At 34.5% G+C, this 26,835-nt stretch overlaps 1 protein-coding gene across 6 annotated transcripts; it reads left to right on the plus strand.

Annotated features, from left to right (window-relative positions):
* The first annotated feature begins 739 nt into the window (after positions 1 to 739).
* Positions 740 to 25,039, plus strand: LOC123515171 (U4/U6 small nuclear ribonucleoprotein Prp3-like). Of its 6 annotated transcripts, none has more exons than XM_045273676.1 (13): positions 1,710 to 1,839; positions 2,493 to 2,706; positions 6,063 to 6,269; positions 7,429 to 7,531; positions 8,184 to 8,488; positions 8,658 to 8,846; positions 13,145 to 13,308; positions 13,961 to 14,189; positions 14,431 to 14,645; positions 14,788 to 14,934; positions 18,028 to 18,142; positions 18,494 to 18,639; positions 23,935 to 25,039. In XM_045273676.1, exons 2-12 carry the CDS (start codon positions 2,509 to 2,511, stop codon positions 18,617 to 18,619), a joined length of 1,998 nt encoding a protein of 665 aa, XP_045129611.1. In that variant the 5' UTR covers positions 1,710 to 1,839; positions 2,493 to 2,508; the 3' UTR covers positions 18,620 to 18,639; positions 23,935 to 25,039. The 6 variants fall into 6 exon arrangements, with proteins under 6 accessions (XP_045129607.1, XP_045129609.1, XP_045129608.1 ...); XM_045273675.1 differs by lacking the exon at positions 23,935 to 25,039 and adding an exon at positions 18,834 to 19,157; XM_045273672.1 differs by lacking the exons at positions 1,710 to 1,839; positions 23,935 to 25,039 and adding an exon at positions 740 to 859 and having other exon boundaries at positions 18,494 to 19,157.
* Positions 25,040 to 26,835: the final 1,796 nt, after the last annotated feature.

Raw genomic sequence — 26,835 nt, forward strand, 5'->3', positions numbered from 1 at the left:
GTGCCTACTGGTGCTATAGGCCATACCGTAAAAAAAGAAAAAATCTTTTTTACATGTTCTCTTGTTCTTCTAGCTTCTTCTGTCACCAGCACCAGGTCTTCCTTGTGTATTTTTTCAATGCCATTTATTATTTTATACATTGCTATTAGGTCTCCTCGTTCTCTTCTATCTTGTAAGGTTGGTAGTCTCATTTCCTTCAGCCTTTCTTCACATGTTAGGTGTGTGTGTGTGTGTGTGTGTGTGTTTCACTGTTTGATCTGCTGCAGTCTCTGACGAGACAGCCAGACGTTACCCTACGGAACGTAGGGCTCAGAGCTCATTATTTCCGATCTTCGGATAGGCCTGAGACCAGGCACACACCACACACCGGGACAACCTGCAAAAGTGGGCAAACGCTCTGTAGATAAAATTCGAATAGTTTAATAAAAATGTTGGCTTGTGGAGCCGGAGATGTAGCTTTAATACTTTGAATTCAAAGTATAAAAAGAAGAAAGTTTTTAGAAATAAAATAATTTCAGTTCTACAACGAAAATGTAACGTGTTTATTACACATATTTCCTCATAGCATTACTGATATACATATCATAACAAACTTTATAATTTGGAACCTTCTGTTGTCTATTCACTTATACAACTTTTTGAAATACATGGCATAGAAAGAATCTATCCAAACTGATTGGAATGTTATTATTTGTTCCTATGCGGAGTCTTTTATTGAAGTATTTACACAGTAACATGAGCAGGATTTAGTTGCCTGAGTACAGCTCGTGGACGGTGGAGGGGTAGTGATGGAGGCCTAAACTAAACGTTGATTTGCATCCAAGAGTGTATACTGTAGATACATTTTTTTTTATTGTCGGTATGTCACAGTCTCTGTTAGCAACGTTCTGAATATATTGGACAGACGTTAGGCCGGAAATGGGGCGTGAACGGTTCTATCGACAGCAGAGTGTGAGGCACTAACGCTTCCTTCATCCATACGTGGGTTATTATATCACCATTATGTTCGTCTGACCAGCGGTTGAAGGCATATATAAAAGTACTTTGGAAGTTGTTTATATGATGCAGGTACTGTAGTGAAAGGGAAAGACTTCGTAAAGTGTGAAAAGACTTAAATGTAACGTATTAATCTTTCCAACCAAATGAATAATTAGACATGTTTTGTGATGAGGATGTTGGAAAGAAAAGAGAAAGACCTTAGGAACTGTCATTAAGATTCTCAAGGCCAGTGATAATTATATTTGGAGGCTATTGTAATTCGCTATGCTCTCTCTCTCTCTCTCTCTCTCTCTCTCTCTTTAAGAAAAAAAAATGAAATAGAATAAATAAACAAAAATAAAAGAATATCAGGAAATGAAGTACAGTGCAGCAAATCACATTCAGGAGAAAGTAGTTGGAAAAAAATCCTTTCAAACATCTATGAAATTATCTGAGAATGTAATTGACCAAGTTTCCTTTAGTACTGTGATCCTGGTACTGCTCTGATTATAACTTGTTACTCCTACCTTGCTCTTTTTTACTTGTAATCCATTCTCTCTCTCTCTCTCTCTCTCTCTCTCTCTCTCTCTCTCTCTCTCTCTCTCTCTGATGCCTTGTTTTTAAGTTGATATATAACATTTCATTGAATTAATGGCTTAAATAGCCCAAATACAGTGAATGCTTGGTATACTTCCTTAATCCTCTCAGATCCTTGAACTTGTACCCAATAGGATGTATACACTCCTATTTTTATTAGCATGATACACAGTGCATTGATGTGGTTGTATGAAATAATTCGAAAGTGCATATGAGACACACCGCATTTCAGCATTTGATCAAGTTAGTACAGCTGAACAAAAAGTAAGCTATTACAATAGTTAGAATATCCCATCTGATTACTGTGATAGATTAGGTAGTAGCCCAGTCACTGAGGTGAGACAAAGAACACAGCCCAAACCAAGATGGCAACAAACACTTGCATGTCACTGAACATTTCCTTACATCATATCATAATTGAAATATATGACATATCTTCCTTGCCTGTGGTGGCGTAAAGTCTTTAGGTGTAGAGATGAAGGGTATTTCAAAATAAAATCTAAGGGAAGCTTCACATTCGCATATAAAATATAAGGCGATATGCTTTTTTAACAATTTTGTGAAAAACAGTGTGTCATATATATGCTGTCAAATACAATAAATACAAATGTAGCTAGATGAAATTAATGAAAAAACCGGGCAATGCTGTTTGTGGGTAGTTGTAACTTTGCCTCTAGGGAAATAAAAAAAAAGGCAACACTCTGTGTTATGACTTAATTTGATATATACAAGTCCTAGCATTAAGTCATATTCCAAACAAAGGTCTTTATACTAATCAAATTAATTCAGACAGGATATATACAAAATTGGACTTATTTTGAAGTACTGGACTGGTTTTAATTATATCTTTTCTTATGTAATTTCCATGGATTCATGAAATTATGTAAATTTTCTAAAATAATGCATAAACATTTCAGACATTAGACTAGCAAGATGTCACTCTCAAAACGTGAATATGAGGAGTACAAGGGAGCAGTGGAGAAGTTGGTCTACAAGTATGTGTCACGGGATCGGTCCAGTGTTGTGTCAGCCATCACCCATGCTGTGGACTCGGGTCTGGACAAGAGAAAAGTTGAAGACAAGCTCATGGGATATGTTGACAAGAGTCTGGCATACAAATTAGCCGAGAAGGTGAGGCATATAAAAATATTATGTAAAAAATCATATATAAAAGTCAACATGTTGCTTTAGGAAATATGCTAAGGATAGTTAAGTGGTTTAGTGGTTGATTATTGTTCTAAATCAGTACAGTACATCCTCAATACAGTTGTAACTCTCTTAACCCCTTCAGCACAGGGATGTACACATGTACGTTTTTTCTCACTCCATACACAGTACAGGGACGTATACGCGTACGTCCTTTTCCATTGCAATCTTTATGGCTGAAGTAACAACACGTTTTAGCATGCTGGGTGGCTAGTTTATGGTCTGTGGATACTGTATTGTGCTCTGGGGTTTTCTCAAGCTCTGCCCACAATCCTGGGACCCAACGACATGCTGAGTTGTCAATAACGTCGGGCATCGTCACACACCACTTACCAGAGTTTGCCTGCCCACGTGAAGCTTTTTGCCATTTTTTTGACATTGAAATTATAGATAAGCTTTGTGATTGGATGAACAAGAGTGCTGCTGAGTATTTTACTGTGACAAAAAAACGTAAGGTGAATGGACTGTTATGGAGGCCTGTGAATAGTAATGACATGTACGTGTTTATGAGTTTGTTTATGGGTATGGGGGTAAATAAAATGCCCAGTATATACATGTACTGGGCAAAAGACTTCATGGTGGGTGGCCCTAAGATTTTTTGCAAGGGGGAAATGACTCGTTCAAGATTTCTGTACCTTCTCAAGTTCGTAAGTTTTGCCAGCCTTGACGAGGTGAAGAAGAATAGCCCCAAATCCAGAATAGAGCCTTTCCTCAACCTGCTGCGGCAACGAAGCCAGACTTTGCTCATACCAGGCAAAGACATTGCTGTAGATGAAGCATGGCTGCTGTGGAAGGGCAGACTTGGATTCAAGCAATTTATCAAGACAAAATGTTCACATTTTGGGATCAAGGTGTTCGTTCTGTTCCCCTCAGCTACAAATTGGATTGGCTACTCATGAAATTTTGAAGTTTATTATGGGAAGGACTCTTGTTTCTCCCTATCTGACAGTGCTTCCACGGACTTATCCATGTCAGAACAAGTGGTAGTGCACCTTTTGGGTGACCTGCTGGACAAGGGGCGACATGTTGTGACAGACAACTGGTACACAATTTTGCGGCTTGGTAGCTACCTGCTCACCAGGGACATCTTACTCACTGGGGTTGTGTGTGCCGATAGAGGACCATCCAAGATACTCAAGAATGGACATATACATTGTTGTTTATTATGTTGTAATGTTCATTATGTTTATTATGTTTAGTATGTTTATCATGGAGAAAACATTCATATTAACATGTTTTCTATATTCATACATGGATTATATGAAAGAAAATGACAATGGGAGCAAATTATGTAAATGTGTTTGTGTTGCAAACATAGTGGAGGAGGGCAGAGGCAGGTGGGGGCACAAGCTGTATGCTGCCGCAGAAGGAGTTTTCCCGGGCTGTGCTGAAGGGGTTAAGTGGACACTGCATTAACAGATATCAGATGCAATGGACAAAATAATCATTCCTCTTCCTCCCAATCCTCAGACAAGGGTAACTCCACTCCATAATTGTGTTCCAAAACAGTATTGAAAATACTACTGAGAAACAGTCAGAAGTTACTCTCTTAAATCTCAAAAGTGGTTTCATTGGAGAAAAAAATAAAACACAAGTAGACTGTGTTTCTGTTATGTACATACTCTCAACTTTGATGATTATGCAGTAACAGTATATATATTTTTTTTGCATGTTATAAGCAACATACAACAATGGTATTTCCTGTAGTGGATCTACAGAATGACAGATTTAGGCATTCATGTGTGTGACTGAGAGATATTGGTAAGGGAAGCAGATAAGGGAAGTAGATGAAGGAGGCTTGAGACCTCCATGTGGGGCGCCAGCCAAGCCGGCTGATAAAGAACAGAACATTTCTTTACTTCATTACTTCACTACAGGCACACCATATTATCTAGTGAGATTGGTTTTGCAGGATATTGAAGAGGAAGGATTGATAAGAGTGATGCTTTCACATTTTCATCAATTGGTCAAAGCAGAATTTAGAAATTGGTGATGGGAAATTACCTATTTTTGCAGACCTGTCAAAACTAGTCTGGCTGGGAGGGACATCCACAAGGAACATCTTTGGCATTTATGGGTTAATGAGAGATTCAGTTGTTCCATACCTAACTAACTGTGGAGAGACCACTGGTATTAAAGGATAAGATCCAAAAAAAGAGGCAGTCAGATTGCTGTCTCACTCACCAAACTTTATGTGGTATGTGAGGGAAAGTCATTATAAAAATTAAGCCTCAAATTATATGTTCGAATGTGTATTGGTATTGTATGCATTGAATGTAAACTATACAGCATATACTTTATTTTAGTAAAACAAATCAACAAATCTTTTAGAAAAATTACATTACTGTAAATAAGAATGCATGTACAAACAAACAAGTAAACAATAATAGTACATACTACACATACATATATACATATACAAGTGCAACAACATTCTACTTAACTGCTCCTGAGTGACTAAGGCAGAAGCAGAATGTGTGGGTACAGTGTGCACTGATCACTATCACCCACATTCTTGTTCACTCCCCCCCACCACTCTACAGCTGCCTTATTTGCCTCATTTACTGACATTTGTTTGATAAATCAAATAGATGGTTGATTGGCCATATTCTATTCCAGAAATGTAAAATGTGGCATAATGGTGTTTACTTTAAAGTGTGTTGTTGTATAGTCATATATAGATGATATTAGGATTAAAGTTTATTGTGAGAGGTATTGTATGTTTACCTTTTGTTAAGGTTAACTTGTTTCATACTAATATCCATAGCTTTTTAATATCATGAAAGTATTGTATGGTCATCCCACATTAACTACAGATTTAGCTTCATAGGTTTAATTTTTACATGGATTGTTGAAAACCACAAATTCAAATCAAGAGGAAGTTAGACGACTTATCAGTGTTTATTTAATTTTTTGTGATTTATTGATTAAATAATAAAAGAAATATTGTAATCATGTATATACATGTAATTTTCTTTACTAATCAATGTTTTGAAGGCTCAGGAGTGTTCTTAGATTATTCATAGATTTACCTCATCCATGGTTGTGTATTTTAGTTAGTTTTATCCAACCCTTATGGACAATAAGGGATGGCTGTACTTTTATTGAAATGGAGATCTTGTTGATAACTATATTGTGTGAATACTACCATAAACTGTGCCTCTTGTCCAGTTATAAGTCAAAGGATAATTTTATATCTTTATTGTTTGAATCCATTAGTCTTATATCTATGTATGCAAAACTATGGATCTTATGTATGATATAATTTAATTTCCTTTCAGGCTTTTGGAATCCTGGAAGACATGGGGGCCAAAGTTAAAACTTCATCACGGAAGCGCACTCACAAAGATGAAAATGAACGTGAGAAGGAGAGTAAGAGGGCAAAAGTCAAGGAGGAGAAAGAACCTCCTGTAGAGAGTAAACCTCCTCAGCCTCCCTCATCTGGGCCCAACAATACAGTTAGTCCAGGCCAAATACAGGCACAACAGGTAATTGTAGTAGATGATACTAAATAGAGTTTTACAATTAAGAAAAGTGTAATTGATAAAGAGTGTCAGTTAAGTGTGTGAAGTAAAGGAGGTCCTTCAAGATGACATGCTATTTTATATTTAGACTATACAAAGTAAGAATACAGGATATGCAAAATGTTTCATAATATGTAAAAAAAATCTTTAACGGTTAATCACAAGCAGGCAAATTGCTAAACTTCAGTCATAATGTCAGATTCTTTGAATATGGTACATTAATTAGATTATCATCCTTTATAGTATTTTATTAGGAAACTATATTTTGCTTGTCTTTCAGGTAGAGAAAACATTCCTTTAATTGTATCCTGAAAATTACAAGTACTATTAGAAATTAAGCTCATTTAGCTTTTGAATTGATATAGTAATGCTGATAGAAACTTTATTTTTAAAGCAGTGGTGACACAAAATTTACATTATATTGTAAATAAAAAGAATTAACAATATGATTGGAGTAAACTTCAAGTTATGATCTAATTAACTATTTATTGTTTGCACCATAGTGGGAATAAGTTTTAAGGCATTAGGTTATGATTACTTGATACTATGATAAACTATGGCCATAGCAATATTTTTTCACATAATTTATGCAAATAAACAAGTAGGCACAAAACATGGAAATAGTTGCAGAAGTATCTTCCCCTTCCTTTCCTTATCTTGCACATGCTAGCTTTGTGGTGATGATTTTGCATCAAGATGAGATACATTTTTTGCTTATGTGTTTACAGTTCAGTTACTATCTAGGTTTGAACAGGTAAAACAGTTTCTTCAGCAATGGTGCATTGTATGAAGAAATTAAATACTTTTTCTGGATGCTGCAATTATCGATAATTTTTACAACTGCCAATGTCACCGATGTTCTAACCCCCAAATGCAAAATAAGGGCTACATGTATAATATCAGAGAAAATGGTATTCCTAAAAGAGATGGAAGAGTGATAAAGTTGATATAGGTAATGGTAAGGTGTATATGTGCCTATAGGAATAAAGACTTTATGCATATCCAGATGATAATTGTTAAGATCTTGAATTATGAGAATTGCTTTTTTCTCCAAAATAAAATAATAAGTAGAAGATTTGATACCACTATGTTTTAAAACTAGATGGTTCTTCTATTACTGCAGATTAAGGACATTATGGCTAAAGCTCAAGCTGTCATTGAAGAGAGAAAGAAGGCTATGGCTAGTCTACACCCTCCTGAGCCTAAGCCAACCACTAATGGTGCAGGTAAGGTGATTTCCCTGTTCAGCATTAATGCTTATTCAGGATATTATAGCTCTTGCCTCTTGTTTTCCTCCACAATGATGTAGACTAGGTACAAGATTTGAAAGGATTTATGAAAAGAGGAAGCTGTGATTTGAGAGTATTTGTGCATCTTGATGGCTCAGTTTTTTCTTGTGTGCCACTTTAATTTTTTGCAAAAGAACTAAAAGTCAGGAAAAAAATTCACCATAGTTCTTGAGTTTGGTCTTCATTTTCTCATTGCTCTGATTGTTAGGATATTAAGTAGTTACAGTAGCATTGCTAACTGTTATTGAACATAAGAGACTAAAAAATATTTCCCCTTTACTCTGCCTACTCTCATGCTTTCATCAAAAGTAGACTGTAAGTAAGAGAAATCAGAAAAGAAAATAATACAGAAACAAGACAGTAAACTGATATAGATAAAGGAAATGGAAATAATTTAGTTAGTAAACTAACGTAAGTTTAAGAAATTCATGTGATTTTGTTACATTCTTGTTTTATAGGAAAATCAAATATGATTCCTACCCCCTTGATATTAATATTCTCAGTAGTTGCTTCCTGCAATATATATGGAGTATTGAAACACTTATATATTAAAGGAACAGAAGTAAGTTTAGGTGAATTTTCTTTGCAGCACTTCCCTTGATGCCTGGGCCACCACCCTCTTTGCTCGGAGCTCTTGCTGGTGGAGATGTGAATTCTCGTATTGCTGAGCTGCAAGCTCGCATTCAGGCCCAGCTGGGGAACAACCCAACCCTTGGGCTTCCAGGGTTACCAATGGGGTTACCTGCTGGTGCACCACCTCCCCCAGCTGCTACTGTGGCTAAACCTGTTGGGGAGCAAAGCAAACCAACACCACTCATCCTTGATGCAGAAGGACGGACAGTGGATCAGAGTGGCAAAGAGGTTCATCTGACACAGCGGATTCCAACGTTAAAGGTGAAAGAAAGTTAAAATGTTTTTTTTTAGTATTAAGAGATGTACAATAATACAACACATTTTATCAAGCATGGTCTAATAATTTATAGCTATTTGTATCCTAGTTACTTGTAATGAAAACAGACACTATAGTAGTAGTGATGATACTTATAATGATAATTTCCACCAGGCCAACATCAGAGCTAAGAAGCGTGAGGAATTCAAACAGCAACTACAGGAGAAACCTCTAGAGGACACTGCTGAGAGCAATTTCTTTGATGGTCGGATTGGTGGGCGGCCACCAGTTCGGGTGAAAAGAATGTTCAAGTTTCATGATCAGGGAAAGTTTATACAGCTGGCACAGAGAGAAAGAGCTAAGGTATTGTCCTCATTCTACTGTTCATAGAAGTATAGTTTTATTTATGAATATTTCAAGATGCTTGCATATAAGGACTGTTGAGATCAGGATCTCATGTGTGGTGAAGTGGCTGTTATAAAAGCATGGCACTGAGGCGTGGCTCTGAAAAAAAATCTTGAGATCACAGAGAAAGAGTAAGGAATATATGCTTCAGTGGCAATCACTCCTGTTATATGCTCAGCATAAAGACACAGAAGCAGTAGTCATTACATGGGAAGTCTAATATTGTTTTAGGGCCCTCTAATTAATGAAGACTAAAGAGCATTTGTATTTTAGAGGAACTTGGGGGAGGATTTGCAGCTAGGGAGCAAGATGAGGTTTTGGTGAGAGGAGCCCAACACAGAGGACAGAGTAGCAGAATAAACACAAAGATTAGATATTAAGCAAAAGATCAAGAATGTTGGGTATATCTGCAAGACAATCAGGGATGAATAGAGTACTGTACTATTTGTTTTAGGATGTTGTTGTATTTCACTATTAAAATCTCCGAGAATGGGAAGATAAAAGTAAAAGTAAAATAATTCATAATGTGCCCCACTTTGGAAGTCAAATATTTAGCTCAAAAATTTTTCATAGTTAGGTGAGAATATACTACACAAATAAAGGTAGTTTGAGAGTAACTTTGAAATCTAAGCTAGCTTAGAAAGTTCAGAGAGCTCAAGAATGCAGGCACAAAACTAGTTATTGCACACAGCTGTGACATTTAGTTTTGAATTGAAAGTAAGGAAACCTTGAAGGAAAGATAAGGGTAGAGGCTGTTGCACTTACTGCTTGTCAGTGGAGGGTGAAGCCTGTGGACAGAGCCTATTTAGTGGGCAGAGTTATGCAAGTCAACCCAAATATTTAGAAGAGTCGTGCACAAATCCTCCATAAAAGTTTGTTTTTTCTCTTAATTCATCCTTATATCATGTGATTAGTAAATATATATATTTGAAGAGATACAGCATGATTCAAATTTGCAAGTTTGAGAGACAAAAAAACATAAAAAATTCCCATTTATCTTTTACATTGTGAAAAGTAAATATTTACTTATGCCTCCTTGACAAAATATCATCTGTAAATTTTGCACATTTATCATCTATACTAAGCACCTACTAAACTTTTCACCTCTGACATTGACTTAGTATTTCATGTAGACTGTCTATGATATCCCAGGAAACAAAATTTACACAAAAAGGTAGTAATTTTGAAGAAAAGAAGAGAAATAAAATGTGGATGGCGAATTACAACTTGTGGTAAGTTGTCTTAACAGACAATAATTTCAGTTATGCAACACTACTATTAGTCATTATTATCACAGGCAGAAGAACAGAGCATAAGAAACATTGTTAAATTTCAACTAGTACAAGTAGACTATAAAGTGCCTAACATATACTTCATGTGGCCTCAAAGTGTCTCAGAAATGAGCAAATTTCTCTCAGTATGCTCATCCCCTTGGAGTAAAATCCTCCAAGCTCCCCCTTTCCTTGTGTTCCCCTATCATTTTGGAAGAATCAATGCTCATGCAATTACCAAACAATCAGAGGCCACCCTGGCGCCATTAAAAAAGAGGCCTAAAATAGTTAGACCTAAAAATTTTCCAATTGAAAAATAAGTGAATAAATTAAGTTGGTCAGGAATTAAGAGGGACCCATGAATGTGTCACTCCCTATTTCTCAAGATGCCCTTACTCCAATAGTTTTTGTAAAAATATTCAATGTTTTGGAAAATTATTATGTATTAATATTAACTATGATGCTAATAGGAACTATACATTCTTGTAACTTGATTACTATTTGTTTGTGTAGACCATAACTGTCAGTCAAAAAGGAAATATTGTAGCAGAGGTGTCTGACATACAAATGTGAAGATTTATTGCATTATTCATCACTTCTTGTAGTTAACAGAAAGTGTTTAATGTTCTTCTGACGATATATATAGAACTCTGCAATACTTTAACCCTTAAACGGAAATGCTCAATTTCACTCTCACTAATTGTGTCCTGACTCCATTTGGATCCACTACAAAAATATTGAAAAAAAATATATGGATCATCTGTATTGAGTTAAAATTGATCAGATATGATAAAGAAAGCATCTTGTAGAATGATGAAAGTAAAAGTATACAATTTTTTGTTCATATTTAATTTTCATGATTTATTTGAAAAAAAAAATTGAAAAAAAATAGTGACTGCCATATAGCATATAAATAAAAATTCTTTGGAAAGAAAAGTAAGAAAATTTTATATTTTGAAACTAAAATAGATGCTCTTTCTAAGAAATAGTGTATGATTCCTAATTTGCTTCCCAATTGCGGTGCTCTGACCAAATGAAAATGAAAAATTTTTGTTTCTCATTTTGATAAATAAACAGGTAAATAAAAATAAACAGAACATGTATACCCACAGCATGGTTTATCATGATAAATTTTGCTTGAACATGTTACTAAAATCATTATTTCAAAGTTATTTATAAATTGTATGACCTCCATCCCAATTGTGGTGCTTTGAACAAAAGAAAGGCGATTCCTGAAAATGTGATTTTCTATAAATAACCAAGTCAGCTGTGACTGGCTAATAGGCATCAGTAAATGTTATTTCACTAGTGAGATCTACAGTTTCCTCAGCCAACAGCTGCTGTGTTCTCTCATCAGGCAATCCACAGGGATGTGACTTGTCAAATTTACCTATGAAAGAAACTAGAAGAAAAAATAGTAATAACTATTACACACATGTAGAATGAGAGAATAACTGTACCAGGCTTCTTATCAAATCCCAGAGGACCTATTTAGCATGAGTTAAAGGTACTAAGGCCCTGTATATCACATATACAGGCATATAAACAATGTTTTCCCCCCTACATATGTTCATAAGTCAATATTTCGCAAACGGATTTTGTGGGTCCACCTGGCGTCACAGCCTTTACTTAGGAAGGAAAGAACATTGCCAATGAGGAGCCTGTCTGTCCTCCTCTAGATCTGATGACCAACAGACACTAGATTCAGACCCATAGACCTTGGAGCCAGGTGTGCGTGAAAAATGGCGCGCTTTTTCAAAAGCACTAATTAGTGACTACATATTGAGTCACGTTTCCGTTTCAGGGTAAATGTAACTTCATTGCATATAGATCTCACAAAAAATTAATTACTAATGAAATTATTAAAGTAACTCATCATGTAATCTCCCGTGACTTATTGGCACGCTCATGATCTAACCCAGTTTCCTAGCATTGTGTGTGATGACTGGCCATGGAAACCCCTACACCTTACTGGTGAAATGTTATGTCTCCATTGTCACTCCTCCTGGTGCAGCCATAGGCTGAACAAACTGGCATAATTGCAAAGTGTTGAGATGGGGTGAATGTCGCACATATCAGCAAAACAATGTTTTGGGTTGATTTCCGAAAAGGGGGCAGAGCTTAGTAGCTTCACTTTTGTGATGTCATAGCCTCTCCTCTCATCTTATTCCAAGTAGGAAACAGAAGAGGGGTTCAATAGCCACAGATACCAGTGTTTCAGTAAGGAAAAGAAGATAATGTTAAGAACATGTTAAGATGTTTCACAGATTGAAGTTGTTGTTATCTAGGGCTGCAGAAGTTAATGTAGAAATAGTTGCAGAAAGTACCAAGACATTTTGAATCAATACTGAGTTGATGCCAGAAGATTTCTAGTTCCCTCCCCAAGATATAAATTCTGAGGTTTGTCAGCTGAATAATTTTTATCTATTTTATTTGTTTATTTAGTTGAGTGAAAGGTAGTGTATGTATAGTGAAAGGGAAGAGAATTGTCTTTAGAGAGCAGGGTATGACTACCCTCTTGTGTTCTGAGGCACAAAAGATGACATACAGGAAGATCAGCTGCCACCCATTTCAGTGTTACTATTTAATTTCCGTGTGGTTGATTGTTGTTTTGGCAGATGTCTGCTGCCACCTATATACGTACTGTATTATTATATATACTATTTTACTACTTATGTTTCACATTTTTGTACCATTTTCACAACATATTTATATATCTTTATGTACAGTACACACATGTACTTTAGTTTATTGTGAAATGCTCATTCTTTTTCTATTTATGGCTGTCACTTTTATACTAACAATATCTTATTTATTTTTATCTTTTCTATTTATATGCTGTCATTATTACATTTGTCTACTTATTTGATGTTGTTGTTGTTGTTATAATTATTATTATTATTATTATTATTATTATTATTATTGTTATTATTTTTATTTATTTATTTATTTTTCTATTCTTTTTTTTTTTTTTACAATCTACAGTCTCGCTTGGAGAAGCTGCAGTTTGAAATATCACAGGTGGCCAAGAAAACTGGCATTTCTTCAGCTGCAAAACTTGCTCAGTTGGAACAGCGAGAGTTAAAGAGTGGCCCATCAGGTTTACCAGATGTAGAGTGGTGGGATGCTGTAATACTAGAGGGAAACAGGTAAGCCCAATTGATGGGATACTACAATACTAATCAATGAGCAGATTATACTATATATTTCACTATTATTTCCTTATATCTGGTATGGAAAGAAAGTAAATGTCAGATTTATCAAGAGAGGCAATTGTGGCTCTTTGAAAAGATAAAGTTTGTAAGAATGAATGTAATAATTACATATAAGGATGTAAATATACTTAATGTACGTAGAAAAAAATGTGGGAGATTTTTTTTCTGAGAGATAATTCAAGAAACAAGTGTGAATAAGGATATTTCATTATAGGAAAAAGGTAATGAAGATCATACATCAGTGAAATAGGTAGGGAAGTAACAAATATTATGCTGTCTTCAAGAACCTAAACAAAGCAAACTATAGGGCTTATAGGAAATCTCTAGAAGGCTGTTATTATGATTAATCAAGTTTTTAGAGCATATAAAGGTCCATTATAATAAACTCTTTCATTTATACAATTTCTTTGGTATACATTTTATAAAGAGTTGTCTTGGGAAAATATGGTTCATAATGCAAAGTAATTTAAAATCATAAGCTTATGACATTTTTATTATAAGGCACAGTTTTCCATTATTGGTGCAACCACTTTGCTTGTTAAATTAATTCTTATAGAAAGAATCATTAAAAATTTTTTTCATGCAGATATCCTGAAGAAGGAGAACCTGTAAAGGTAAAGGATGACTACATAACCAGGCTAATAGAACATCCACTTGAGGTTAAGTGCCCTTCAGATCCTACTAAACCTGTGAATCTTCAAGTCTTCCTCACAAAGAGAGAGCGGAAGAAGCTGCGACGTATGAATAGACGGGAGACTTGGAAAGAGAAGCAGGAGAAAATTCGTTTAGGCCTAGAACCACCCCCAGAGCCTAAGGTGTGCTTACATTTATGTATTTCTGGATCCCTGCTTCTGTTCTGTTCAGAAGTTTCATATTGTGCTGTGTAGTGATACGTTGGATATGGAATGGTTATGTGAGTTTCATAAACTTGCTCATAGTTAGATGATTTTTCTCTTCTGCCCCTCCCTTCAGTGCATAACTTTACTATGTATGAATACTCTGCATATATTAAGGACTTACTGCGTACATAATTTCGATGTCTGTGTTGTGTTGCAGGTGCGCATGGCTAACTTGATGAGGGTGCTTGGGACAGAAGCTGTCCTTGACCCCACCAAAATGGAAAAGCATGTACGGGAACAGATGGCCAAGAGGCTCAAGGCTCATCAGGATGCCAATGCTGCCCGGAAGCTCACACCTGAGCAGCAAAGAGATAAGAAAGTTCGCAAGATTAAAGAAGACACCTCCACTGGGCTTCATGTTACTGTGTACAAGTAAGACTTATTGATTTGTTATTCTGTTTTAGTAATCTAATGTATATTACTTGTGATTTTTTTTATTTACTTTAGTTTTTAATGAAAGTTATAAAAAATAGGTAAATGAATAAATAAATGAGGGCAACTAAATCTTTTACAGAGTGACTGACTTTTCCAATGGCTCTCACAAATTCAAAGTAGAAACCAATGCCAAGCAGCTCTTCATGACTGGCACAGTGGTATTATTTAAAGACATCAATGTTGTGGTTGTAGAAGGAGGTCCAAAGCAGCAAAAAAAGTATAAGAGGTAAGTGGAGTGCAAGCTAACCATCCAAACAGTAAGAAAAGTTACAAAATTAAAATAGATGTAGAATAGAAGGAATGAAGGTTCATAGTGAAAAAAATAGATGAATGAAAGAATAATAAGTAGATAAATAAGTAAGACACTCCTTTCTTAGTCATGACCTTGCAAGGAGCTTCCTAAAGAAACTTAGTGTCAAGGTGCAAACTTATGGACATTTTTATTTGTTAACTGTTATAGATATGTTAGAGATTTTATTACATTTATTAGTTTGTTCAGTTCTACTTTATTCTAGTGTTTTTAGATGCTTTCATGCATGCATAAGAAATAAATAATAGTAAAAATATGTGTATAGCTAATAGTAAGAAAATTTATGTGTACAGTTTATTGTTTTCCTATACTTGAAGAGTATATGTAAAAAATTATTTGAGGGTTGGAAGAAGAATTTATATTAGAAAATGCAATAATGATGTACTTTGAAGATTTGGACCCTATGCACCACCACTATATTGTGTGATTGGCTTGTAAAGAGTCCAATTACTTGACTTTCCAATGTTCAAGCAAGAAACTCTTTATGAAAGAAAGTACAGGTCAACTATCGTTAATCAGGCACTTATTTTGGCTGGTGTACTTCATTTCTAATCTCCCGGGGTGCCATACCAATCTCCCACCTCAGCTATTTGTTGGTGTTACTGTATATGCTACATAATCAGCTGGCTCTCTTCCAAACACAAGGAAGTAATTTCTATTTGTTTTTCTCCATTTATTTAACTTGCTCAATTTTAGCCCCAGCCATGACTCCAATGAGTGAAGGAAATGCTTCTCATGTAAAGCACAAACACAGTATGTTATCCATAAAAGATATGGTTGAAATTTTTATTCAAATGAGAAATTAGCCTCTAAAATGTTTAGCTTCAAGTTTTAAAAATGTATGCATTTTTAGCACATCAGTTTTTTACCACTTGGGCAGCCTGTGAACTTAAAGTTTGCTGCCCTTCCTAGAAGTAATACAATATTACAATGCACATTAATCCCTTAAAGTTTGTATATATATATATATATATATATATATATATATATATATATATATATATATATATATATATAGGGTAACGTCTGGCTGTCTCGTCAGAGACTGCAGCAGATCAAACAGTGAAACACACACACACACAAGTGGATAATGAGAAACTGATCCTGAGAGAAGAATATGACATTCAAAGCACAAGATCGCATAGTAAAAAGCTGAGAAAAGGAAGATGTCTGAGAGATGTTAAAAAATATAGTTTCCCATAAAGATGTATTGAGACGTGGAACAGTTTAAATGAAGAAGTAGTGTCTGCAACGAGTGTGCATACTTATAAAGTAAAATTGGATAAGTGTAGATATGGAGAAGGGGCCACACGAGCATAAAGCCCAGGCCCTGTAAAACTACAACTAGGTAATACACACAAACACACACACACACACACACACACACACACACACACACACACACACACACACACACACACACACACACACACACAGACCAAATTAGCTATTTTTATTGATTTAAACTTGTATATAGACAATGTGGCAAAATTTTTCAACCATAAGTTGCTCATAGTATACCTTAAGTAATTTTTTATTACTTTCAGTTTTGAAAAAATCTTGCAGGTAGCAACACTGATAGCAATTGTCTGAAAAATTGTTGAGGAATTACTAACTCCTTGTGAGACATGCATAAACAATTTAAATTGTGCTATAAGGTGTCAGGACATATCTAGGCTTGTGTATCAAGAATATGTGCTTAGGCCCAATTATCAATATCACACACAGGCTTAATAACATAAAACTGACAACTGTGACAGACTGATTAATGTCAGTTGTCAATTATGTTTATGTTAATTATACAATGGACCAAAATTGCTGCTCTGGGCAGACTGCCCCCTCCACCTCCACTTAACTAAGCCACTAGTTATATTATGTAGTGTATATTTAGAAAATATACACAAGGCAACTGAGACCAGGGGTTATATTCACTAGAAGTTGAGCTCTGATCCACTAGTTATTGTTTGCATTTGTGCTGTGCTGTCACATTTCCTACACCACCTGCATCAGTCCCCACCCACTGCTCTTGAGATACTGAAGATGAATCTTGTGTCTACCTAATCTTGTCTATGGAGGTAGCTTTTGAATATTCTCTCCTTGCTGCCTACTTGTGTGTAGCAAGCCTCTGGCAGGAAAAAACCCATCTCAACCTGAGGGTGCCTTCTGCCTTGAATAACATATTACAACTTTGTTTCTACCTTACTCAGAGTAAAAGAAATAATAAGCTAAAAATTTGTGTGTAACTTGTGTCTGTTGAACACTTTTGAGAGGTCAGGAGAGAGAGAGAGAGAGAGAGAGAGAGAGAGAGAGAGAGAGAGAGAGAGAGAGAATTAGTGTGTTGCAAGATGTCAAACAGTCTGGCTTGGTTTTTTTAGGAAAATACAATGATTATGTCAATCTAACATTTTTGTTGTGAAGTTTATTGACTTAATTATTTGTATGTGCTGGTCATTGGAGAGATCCTTGCATGGATGTTGGAAATTTTTTTTTTTATTTAAATTTTATTTTTAATTAATTTATATATATATATATATATATATATATATATATATATATATATATATATATATATATATATATATATATATATATATATATATATATATATATATATATATATATATTTTTTTTTTTTTTTTTTTTTTTTTTTTTTTTTTTTTTTTTTTTTTTTTTTAGGGCAATAGCCCTGTGATCTGTGTGACATCTGGAGGTAGCCTCTGCATAGATCTCAATTGTCAGAATGATCATAGGCAGATGTAACACTGCTGAATTGATTTTCTCCTGTTGTTCAGTGAAAGTTGGCATGAAAATTAATTATTATGAAATTCTTAGTATGTGAAATTAGAATATCTCATATTCTGTAATTGCAGAATAACATTAATGTGTTACTTTTGAGGTGTTAGATAATTGTAAGTTAAGTGATCATAAAATTGCACATACTCATAGTCTTAACCCATTAGAAATTTCCATAATCTACATAGAATTTAAAACTATTTACGTGATTCACAGATTAATGATGGAACGCATTAAATGGGCAGAAGAGTCACGTTCAAAAGATGCAGACCTGGAGTCCAAATGCCAGTTGATATGGGAAGGAGTAGTTTCAGAGAGAAGTTTTGGAGAGGTAGGTTTTTTTTTTCATATATTACTTATTTTTCACATTCACTATTTTCAAGTAAGAGAAAAGGTCAAAGGCAGCAAAATATTATTCAAAAAGTATAAAGAAATGTTTGTATGTGATATTATAAATACCTCTCCAGGAACCATCACCCTATTATACATGTAGTAGTTAAAATATCAAGTCATAACTCATAGGCATTCACTTGTGAAGTTATTAAAAAAAAAAAAAAAAAAAAAAAATATATATATATATATATATATATATATATATATATATATATATATATATATATATATATATATATTATTCATTGTCCATTTAGATGATAGATATAAATCATTCTTGTTCTTACAGATGCAATTCAAGGCCTGCCCAACTGAATTATTTGCCCGGGATCATTTCAAAAAGCATGGAGTGGAACACTACTGGGACCTGGCATATGGAAAGAAAATATTAGAAGAAGCTGATAGTGGCATTTAGGGATTGGAAGTTCAAATCATGTAGGTATATAGCTATGAAGCAAATGGAAATGGTCTTCATGTTCATTTTCTTTCTTGTAATATTTTCTGTAATATGCATTATTACTTCAGAATTCCTATAGATGTTGGTTGAGTGCAAGATTATCTATCTCAAAGAATAGTGACTGGATGCACATTCCCAAGCCTTAGTGAAGAACTCTTATTTTCTCTTACAGCTGATCCAAAACAGCTAATTGTACACCATCCTGTAAGAGGCATGCAAAGGAGGATGTAGATAGAATTATGAAACCACTTAGAAAATGTTAAATTGTGAATTGTGATGCAGGGTTACTATATCCAACAGCTTTGCAAAAAATATTGATACATATATGAGACCTACTTTTTGTTGGTTACATTGGGCACTTACTGAATTGAAATAGGAGGATAAGATAATGGGGCCTTGCTAATTTTCTCTAGATACACTGTATTAACTGGTGCATTAATGACTTCTGTAAGTAAGATGTGCTCCTCTAATTATTTAATATATTATTATTTTATTACTTATTATTATCATTATTACCTTTATTGTTATAAATGTCATTATTATTATTATTATTATTATTATTATTATTATTATCATTATTATTATTATTATCATTATTATTATTATTATTATCATCATCATCATCATTGGTGAATTGAATACTTATTTTTTTTTTTTTTTTTATTCCTTGGAAAATTGTTCACATCAGCTAATTCAGTATTGATATATATATAAAATTTGTGTTTTGTAAATAAATAAATGCAGATGTATTTACTGTGCAATGTTTTGATAAAAAGCTTGATTAACTGAAATGTGTTGGATCATAAGATAAGTGGTTGCATAATAACTAAATTTTTGGAAAAGTTCACCTAGTTGTGAACCCACTTGACTATAGAAAATAATTCCCTATAATGGTGCAATTATTCAAGCAAATTTGATATTCAACAGAAGCTTGTATATTAGTGGGGATCAGTCAGGTCTTAATGTTGGGATGAAGTGAGCCCTTGTACCAGCTGGAGGATAATCTCCAAGGTTGTCTGGTGCATTGATGATATATGAACCATAACAATACAATGTGCAGTAAAACCCTTATAACTCAACCTGATAAAGGCTTCACTCTTACTGAGTTATTCAGTCTTCCAAATTATGCAAATTTCCAATTTGCACAAAGTAAACATTTTTAAAACACTCCACTTCACAACAATAGTAAAAGCTTCAAGTTTTACCAATAAAGGGGAGAATGAGGGTACATGTTTAATACAGAGATAGCATAGGCAAGTCTTGCTGAGTGTAAACCATGAGATGGGGAGATAACTTAGCAGCATGCTGAGATGAACCAGTGCTGAAAAGTGAGGTAATATAGCCCAAGTGTGGATATAGGTTCAAAGAAAATGTGGATGAGGCATGCCAAGTGAACAACAAGTATGTGGTTATAAGTTGGTAATGTGTATGAAGATTAAATTAGTTTTTCTCACTACATATTTGCAGGAATTATGATTTTATTTTAATGAATATTTTGTTTTCTTGCTAATTTATAAAATTCTGAGTTAGTGTCAAGTTCATAAGGGTTTTACTGTATACCTTCAAAACAAAATTTGAACTAGCCACCAGATTTGCATGTATTTATTTAATTATAAAGTTATGCATTAGCTTTGGCAATAATTTTGTGATATATAACACTAAATCTTCAATTGAACAGATCCCCATCACTTGTATTATGGATTTTAAATTTAGTGGACCAGGCAATAAAATACACACTTATAAATATGCCTCACACCTTTTCTTAGGTTTCAAGGAAGAGAAAGCATATTTTCTCTTCCATAATCACTAATCCTTACTTCCTATGGTCTTGCATATGCTACATGAGATCTAATTATCTTCAGTTGCTATTCTGTTAATTTTACATACCCAAACCATTATAACACTTGCACCTCTACTTAATCTTTTCATTCATCTCTTTTCTGCACTTCATTCTTCATGTGATATGTATGTTTTACTCCACATACATTGGCATGCATCACCTTCATTACATTTTATTTTTTCTTGTTTCTTTGTCTCATATAATCATATCTAAAATGAAATGATTTATGTCATTATTTACCCTTGCCCACATCTTTATGCTTTACTCATTCTAAAGGCCTGTCCAGATGCGTGGGCCTGATTGGATGGCATTCCCGCCAATAGGCACATTTAATGGGCAAGCTGTCCAATTACCCGAGTCTCTGTTGAGCAAAATTATCAAGATGGTGTCCAGTAGCTGGAGCTTCAACCATGCCAGATATGAATTCATATAGTGAATGCATAGCTGGCTTCCCTCGCACGTTCCACGTCATTGTAAAACAGTTCACGTCTTGCATTGTCCAATCCTGAGAACAGAACACTAGTGAGCCACCTACAGTTTATTGGTCTAAAACATTGATGAGCATACTGATTGAGCTTTTTTGTCAGAATCCATGTCTATGTGATATGAAACTGAACTCTATAAGAATAGAGACAAATGCATAATAGCACTAAAGATCTTTGCTGCAGAAATAAGAGAAATTGATACTGCCATTGCAATGGATGATATTAAAAATAGAAATTGGATATATTTGTACTGTACTGCAAAACTGAATACATATATACATCCTGATGCTAGAAATCAAAGTGTTGCTTCCATATGAGCTTCTGCTGTTATTCTGTCTCCCTTATTTGTGTCTTTTTTCATGATGCATGGCTCCACCTTTGCTAGTAAGATAAAGAAAGTGTTTGTGTTCATTCTCAAATAATATTTGAAATCTACCTCCCATCTTATATATGAAGTATTGTTGTATGGCTTCAATCAAAATTTCTTTAGCCAATCTTTGTCCCATATTCTTTTTGTTTTCCTTTTTTTTTTTTATATACACAAAGCAATTATCATGCAACACAATATTTTCTTCTCGGTAATGGTAGGTGCCATGCTTAATGTACCGCATTCCACATGCTATTGGCATCATCAGACACACCTGCCAATTCATCAACTTGGTTGTGTAGACAACATTCACGAGCAGGCCTGGCAGAATTTGTCCGCTAAGCCTGCTGCCCGACAGACGTGCCTGTTTGTCTGGACAGGACTTAAGTTTGGCTTTGCATCTACTTGTCTATCCACAGCAATTGTCTTAGATAAATAGAATAGTTTGACTATTCAAATATCTTATATATATGAAATAGTTTAGCTATTTAAGTATCTTAGATATATAAAATAGTTCAGCTATTCAAGTATTTTAAGATATATGAAATAGTTCAGCTTTTTAAATAACCTAAATAATTTGACAAAAAAAAAACTATATACTATATAATATTTCTCCCTATTGTATGCTATCTTCATACATTTCATGAGTATTTTTCTCATAGTATACTAATTTCCTTTTAAATTTATGTCTTGGTCTTTCCTCTGAATCAGTTAACAGTACGTATAGTATAATCTATAAAGAGCAGCTTCCTTAAATTGCAGTTTTTATCATTTATGTGCATCACTCAAATATCTACTTATAGGAATGCTTTTTCATTCACATCTCATCAGAGCTGGTCGTGACTTCAATATTCTAAGGTGCAACTTTGACTTTGTGGCCAGATCTAGTGCAACTGTGACTTTGTGACTATTTCTGATCCTCGCAGTATGACTTGCAACTTTGCAACTGTGACTTTTTTTTCCCGGTGCTACTCCGCTAAATTACAAAGTAAACTTTAGCGTGATAACAGAAACATGCTTTTATAAGGCAGAGAAACACAAATTTATTATTATTATTATTTTTTTTTTTAGTTACAACAGCCAAACTTAATATCTACAGGTCATCTTTCTCCTTCATTATGTCCTCCTGGCCCATCTTTTCCTCAAGCCATGGCAATTTCTTTAAAAAAAGTTGTCAGTGTTCCTGTTCAGTCTTATTAAATTGACAGTGGAACTTTGCCTAATCTGACTTTCAAAATGTTTGCAACTTTTGACTTTGCGATTCCGAAACTTGTGGTGTAGCAAAGTCGTAAAGTCGCAACCTGGTGCCGCAATGCCCAGCTCTGCAACTCATGTAACACACAATCCAAATAGAAACTAAATAATTAAGGGGATATCACACCTTACCACAGCTCTACTCTAGCAGGACATTACTTGCTCCTTTTGTTGCTATGCAAACATATGCACAGTTATTCACATAAAACTTGTCATTCCCTCGGTCAATACAACATCTTGACTATCTACAGGGAGTAAGTTCAAATATCAATCTTGTCTTATTTTTTAAAACAAAATACAGAGAAAGATGTTCTTGGTCCTCTTGTTCGATCCCTTTAACCTTATATTTATGCTAGAATTGAGTATGTTTCTGACTTTAATGTAAATATTTTTTTGAAAGGCTAGGTATGAGTTAATTTGAGCTGTATTTTTCTATATCAGATCATCACTAACATGCAATATTTTAACAAAAATCACATCTAAAGTTGGTTTACTTTACTTCCGAGTCATACTTTAATGTAAGGACTTTAGAATCTAATACAGAGATCGGCTGCAACAAGCCACAAAGAAGTCCATAAGGCAGAGTAAGCTAACACAAATGTTTGGGAAACAAGTGTGATGCTGCCACCTATGGTGGTGATGCTACTTAAGCAAGAAGAGCAGGATGCAGCTGCCATTGTTGCCACCATACACAGTCTGCAAGTTTAGGGAGGAGAAGGACTGGTTGCAGCTGTTGCCACTACTGCCACCATACGCAATGATGTGAGTGTAATGAGAAAGGCAGGCTATAGCTACCACTGTTGCCGTCCATGGTGATGTCAACAGTGAGGATTCATCAATTGTGTGTGTAAACAATGCCCCAACATGGTTTTTCAATGATTATTACTATATCGCATAGGTTCTATTCATTATTCTTTGAATGTTTTATGAACTGATACATATTCTTTATCTTCAGTTATCTATAATTCATTGTTATAAATAGACTGGAAATATTTTGTTTACAGTTTTGAAGAGCCTCTCACAGTCATATTGGAACCAAAGCCTTTCAGTCTTATTGGAACCAAAGTAATTTTCATTCATTGCTTTTGTTTAAACTTTTAACATGAATTATGTTGACATGGAGTGATAGCAAAACTGAATCCCTGCATTAGTGGTTATCTGACTAAGGGAAAAGTCTTTCTGTATTGCAAGGTGTTGAATAATCTGGTTTGGTTTTCAGGAAAACCTAACTTTGGTTACTTCCTACATTTTTGCTACAAAATTCAATTATTACATCAGTTATGTGCAAAAAATGTAAGGAAATCAATGTACATAAGGCTCTTTTCAGGGTAATGGCCCACCAACTCAACATAGAAGTCCCAGATTAGCTGCAAAGGAAACAACAAAAAACAGCAGAATATACAATACTAAGATTAGACAAGGTTGTTGTACAACTGGGCTTTGTATCATGTGCCTGATGCTTCACTGCCATGGTAAGGCCTCATAATCTCATAATTAAAATATTATATGACTATGTAGAAAGCTGTATGGAAACAATTATTTGATTATTAATTCATGACAATTTTATTATAATTTTTTACCTTTCTAGAACAGTGTTAGAGTTGTATAGATGAAGCAATTGATATCTTCTTAGTTAATATATAGTACTCAAGTATCTTATGGTTCTGTTTACATTTTGTAATGCTAATTTGTACATGACTGTCGGGTTACAATCTTCATACTTGAATTATATTAATTTTCTGTTGGATAAACATTGGCTTCAGTGTGCCAGACTGATGCACACATCTCTTTCTGGAAATAAAATCTTGGATCTTTTACTGTAGGATAAGCTCATTAATCTCTATATGATCAGATATGGTTTTCACTGTTTCAGACTAATCTTTATAAATGAACTACTTCTTATAGGTAATGGCAAACTACTGTTGGATAGGAGGATAAGGTACCCTCACATGCACACACATATATTCCCAAATAGGCATGAGAGATTTTTCAAGTAAATTCTGACATAATTGAATGGTTCCCCATCTAATCAATGACTCACTTTTATAGAATTACTATTATTTGTCATTATTATTATTATTATTATTATTATTATCATTACTGATATTAATATTATTATTACATTTGTTTTCTTTCTTTTTTTTATAATTAATTGCTGCAGAACATCATATACTATATTACTTTCTAGAAATTTGCCTCCAGTCTTTGACATTGAATATTAAAGTTACATTATTCACTTTTCATAAATTTCACATCTTCATTTCTACTATTGATTTAATCGTAATACAAGTGCCTTCTATTTTAAGGTGTGGCATGTTTTTTTTTTTTTTTCAACAATGTGCAATGTAATTTGTACAGTATTTATCAGTTGTTCATACTGTTGTATATATAGAGATAGACTTCTTGTGAATAAAGAAAACTAGTTTAATTTATTTATAAATTTTATTATTATTATTATTATCATTATTATTATTGTTATTATTAATTGATTAATTTATTTGATGTTTTTTGTTAGAAATAGCACTTACTGTATATGCCAAAATATAAGACAAGGTTTTTTTGGGGCAAATTTTTAAGGTTCCCAAATTAAGGGGTCGTCTTATATACTACCAAGAATAAAAAACAACTCCTCAACACCATGGTGAACATTAAGTGCCACAGTACCTTGGAATTCATTCTTATATATATATATATATATATATATATATATATATATATATATATATATATATATATATATATACATACACATACAGCAAAATATTGATATAACGGATGATATGGGGACAGGGTTCTATTGTTATATCTGAAGATCCGTTATAACCAAGGGTCCGTTATATCTGATGGAAATACCGGACAGATCTGTTATATCCCAAAGTTTGTCTGGTACAAGGGATCCTCACAATTCGACGGGGTTAGGGCGGTTTTTTATCGGTCGAATCGGCATTTATTAGAATCGTGAAGCAATTTTTCCCATAAGATACTTAAGAATTAGAGGGGATAGGGACCAACCTCCAGCCAAGACCCCCTCAAAACATCATTATAACCTCTATAAAACACTAGCTTAGAATAAACCAGTACTATTAAAGGCTTCATTTATATCTAACTTTTTTATTAAACACATTAGGGTGCTGTACAGTACATTTTTGGAAATAAAAACACTTGCAGCGGTCTTGCGGTACTTGTCCCTGTTCTTCCAAATTGTTGATACTGTGTTGACCTAGGGACACCCATTTGCACTGCAACGACACTGTGAGCTATACCTACCTCACACTTTCTTATAAGCTCAAGCTGTGTGTGTGTAATTTTTGTCTTAGCCAACAGTGAAAAGTAGTTCAGTTGTTTATTTTCATTTGTCTGGGACCATGATGTTCCAAGGCAGAACTTCCAAGGAACAACTGGCCAAGATGAGTAGCTCTGTTGTTTATGAGTGAACAAAGCTGTCTGAAGAGTTTCTCATAGAGATCATTAAAGATAAAAAATAGCAACGAAAAATAGCAACGGCTTGCTGGGGGTGAAGGGGCCGCCATGTTTGTTTACAGTTGACAAATGCGACAAAGGCAGAAGCGAGCTTGTGTGTGACGACCAGCGTTGACAAAAGTTGACAAAAAGTTGACGGAAAAGTGCTAGTGTGACGCCGCCTTAAGTGACGACACAGGGTAGCATTGGTTTACACTTCCGCCTGGCACGTTTGCCGCGAAATTGGGGTGGCAGCGGATTTTGACCGGGTGGGTGGCACGCAAGTTATGAATGTCGAATTGGCGAGTCAGTTGGTGGAACCTTGAGGATTGGGTATTAATTAACTGAGTTCGAATTGGTGATAATTCGAACTGCGAACAGTCGAGTCACGAGGATCCCCTGTATTTATACCACCTGCCGGCCCTGCTCCCTTAGCACACCACATGGTGTTCCTGCGACAACATGTCATGGGACGACGCCTGTGCTATAACGGACGAAAATCTGTTAAAACGAGGTTCGGTGAGATTTTTTTGCATGTTATATCCGATATCTGGTATATCAAGATCCATTATATCGAGGATTTACCGACATATATATATATATATATATATATATATATATATATATATATATATATATATATAATTTCTAGGCTACATGACAGGGTGAGCTGCTCTCTATGGATATTTATTGATGGCATCATGTGTCGGCGAACCCAGCCATGCCATAATAACAATCATCAGTTGCTGATTAAGCTAACAGAAACTAT

The sequence above is a fragment of the Portunus trituberculatus genome, chromosome 38 (genome assembly GCF_017591435.1).
Source record: "Portunus trituberculatus isolate SZX2019 chromosome 38, ASM1759143v1, whole genome shotgun sequence".
In the NCBI taxonomy this organism is placed as follows: Eukaryota; Metazoa; Arthropoda; class Malacostraca; order Decapoda; family Portunidae; genus Portunus; species Portunus trituberculatus.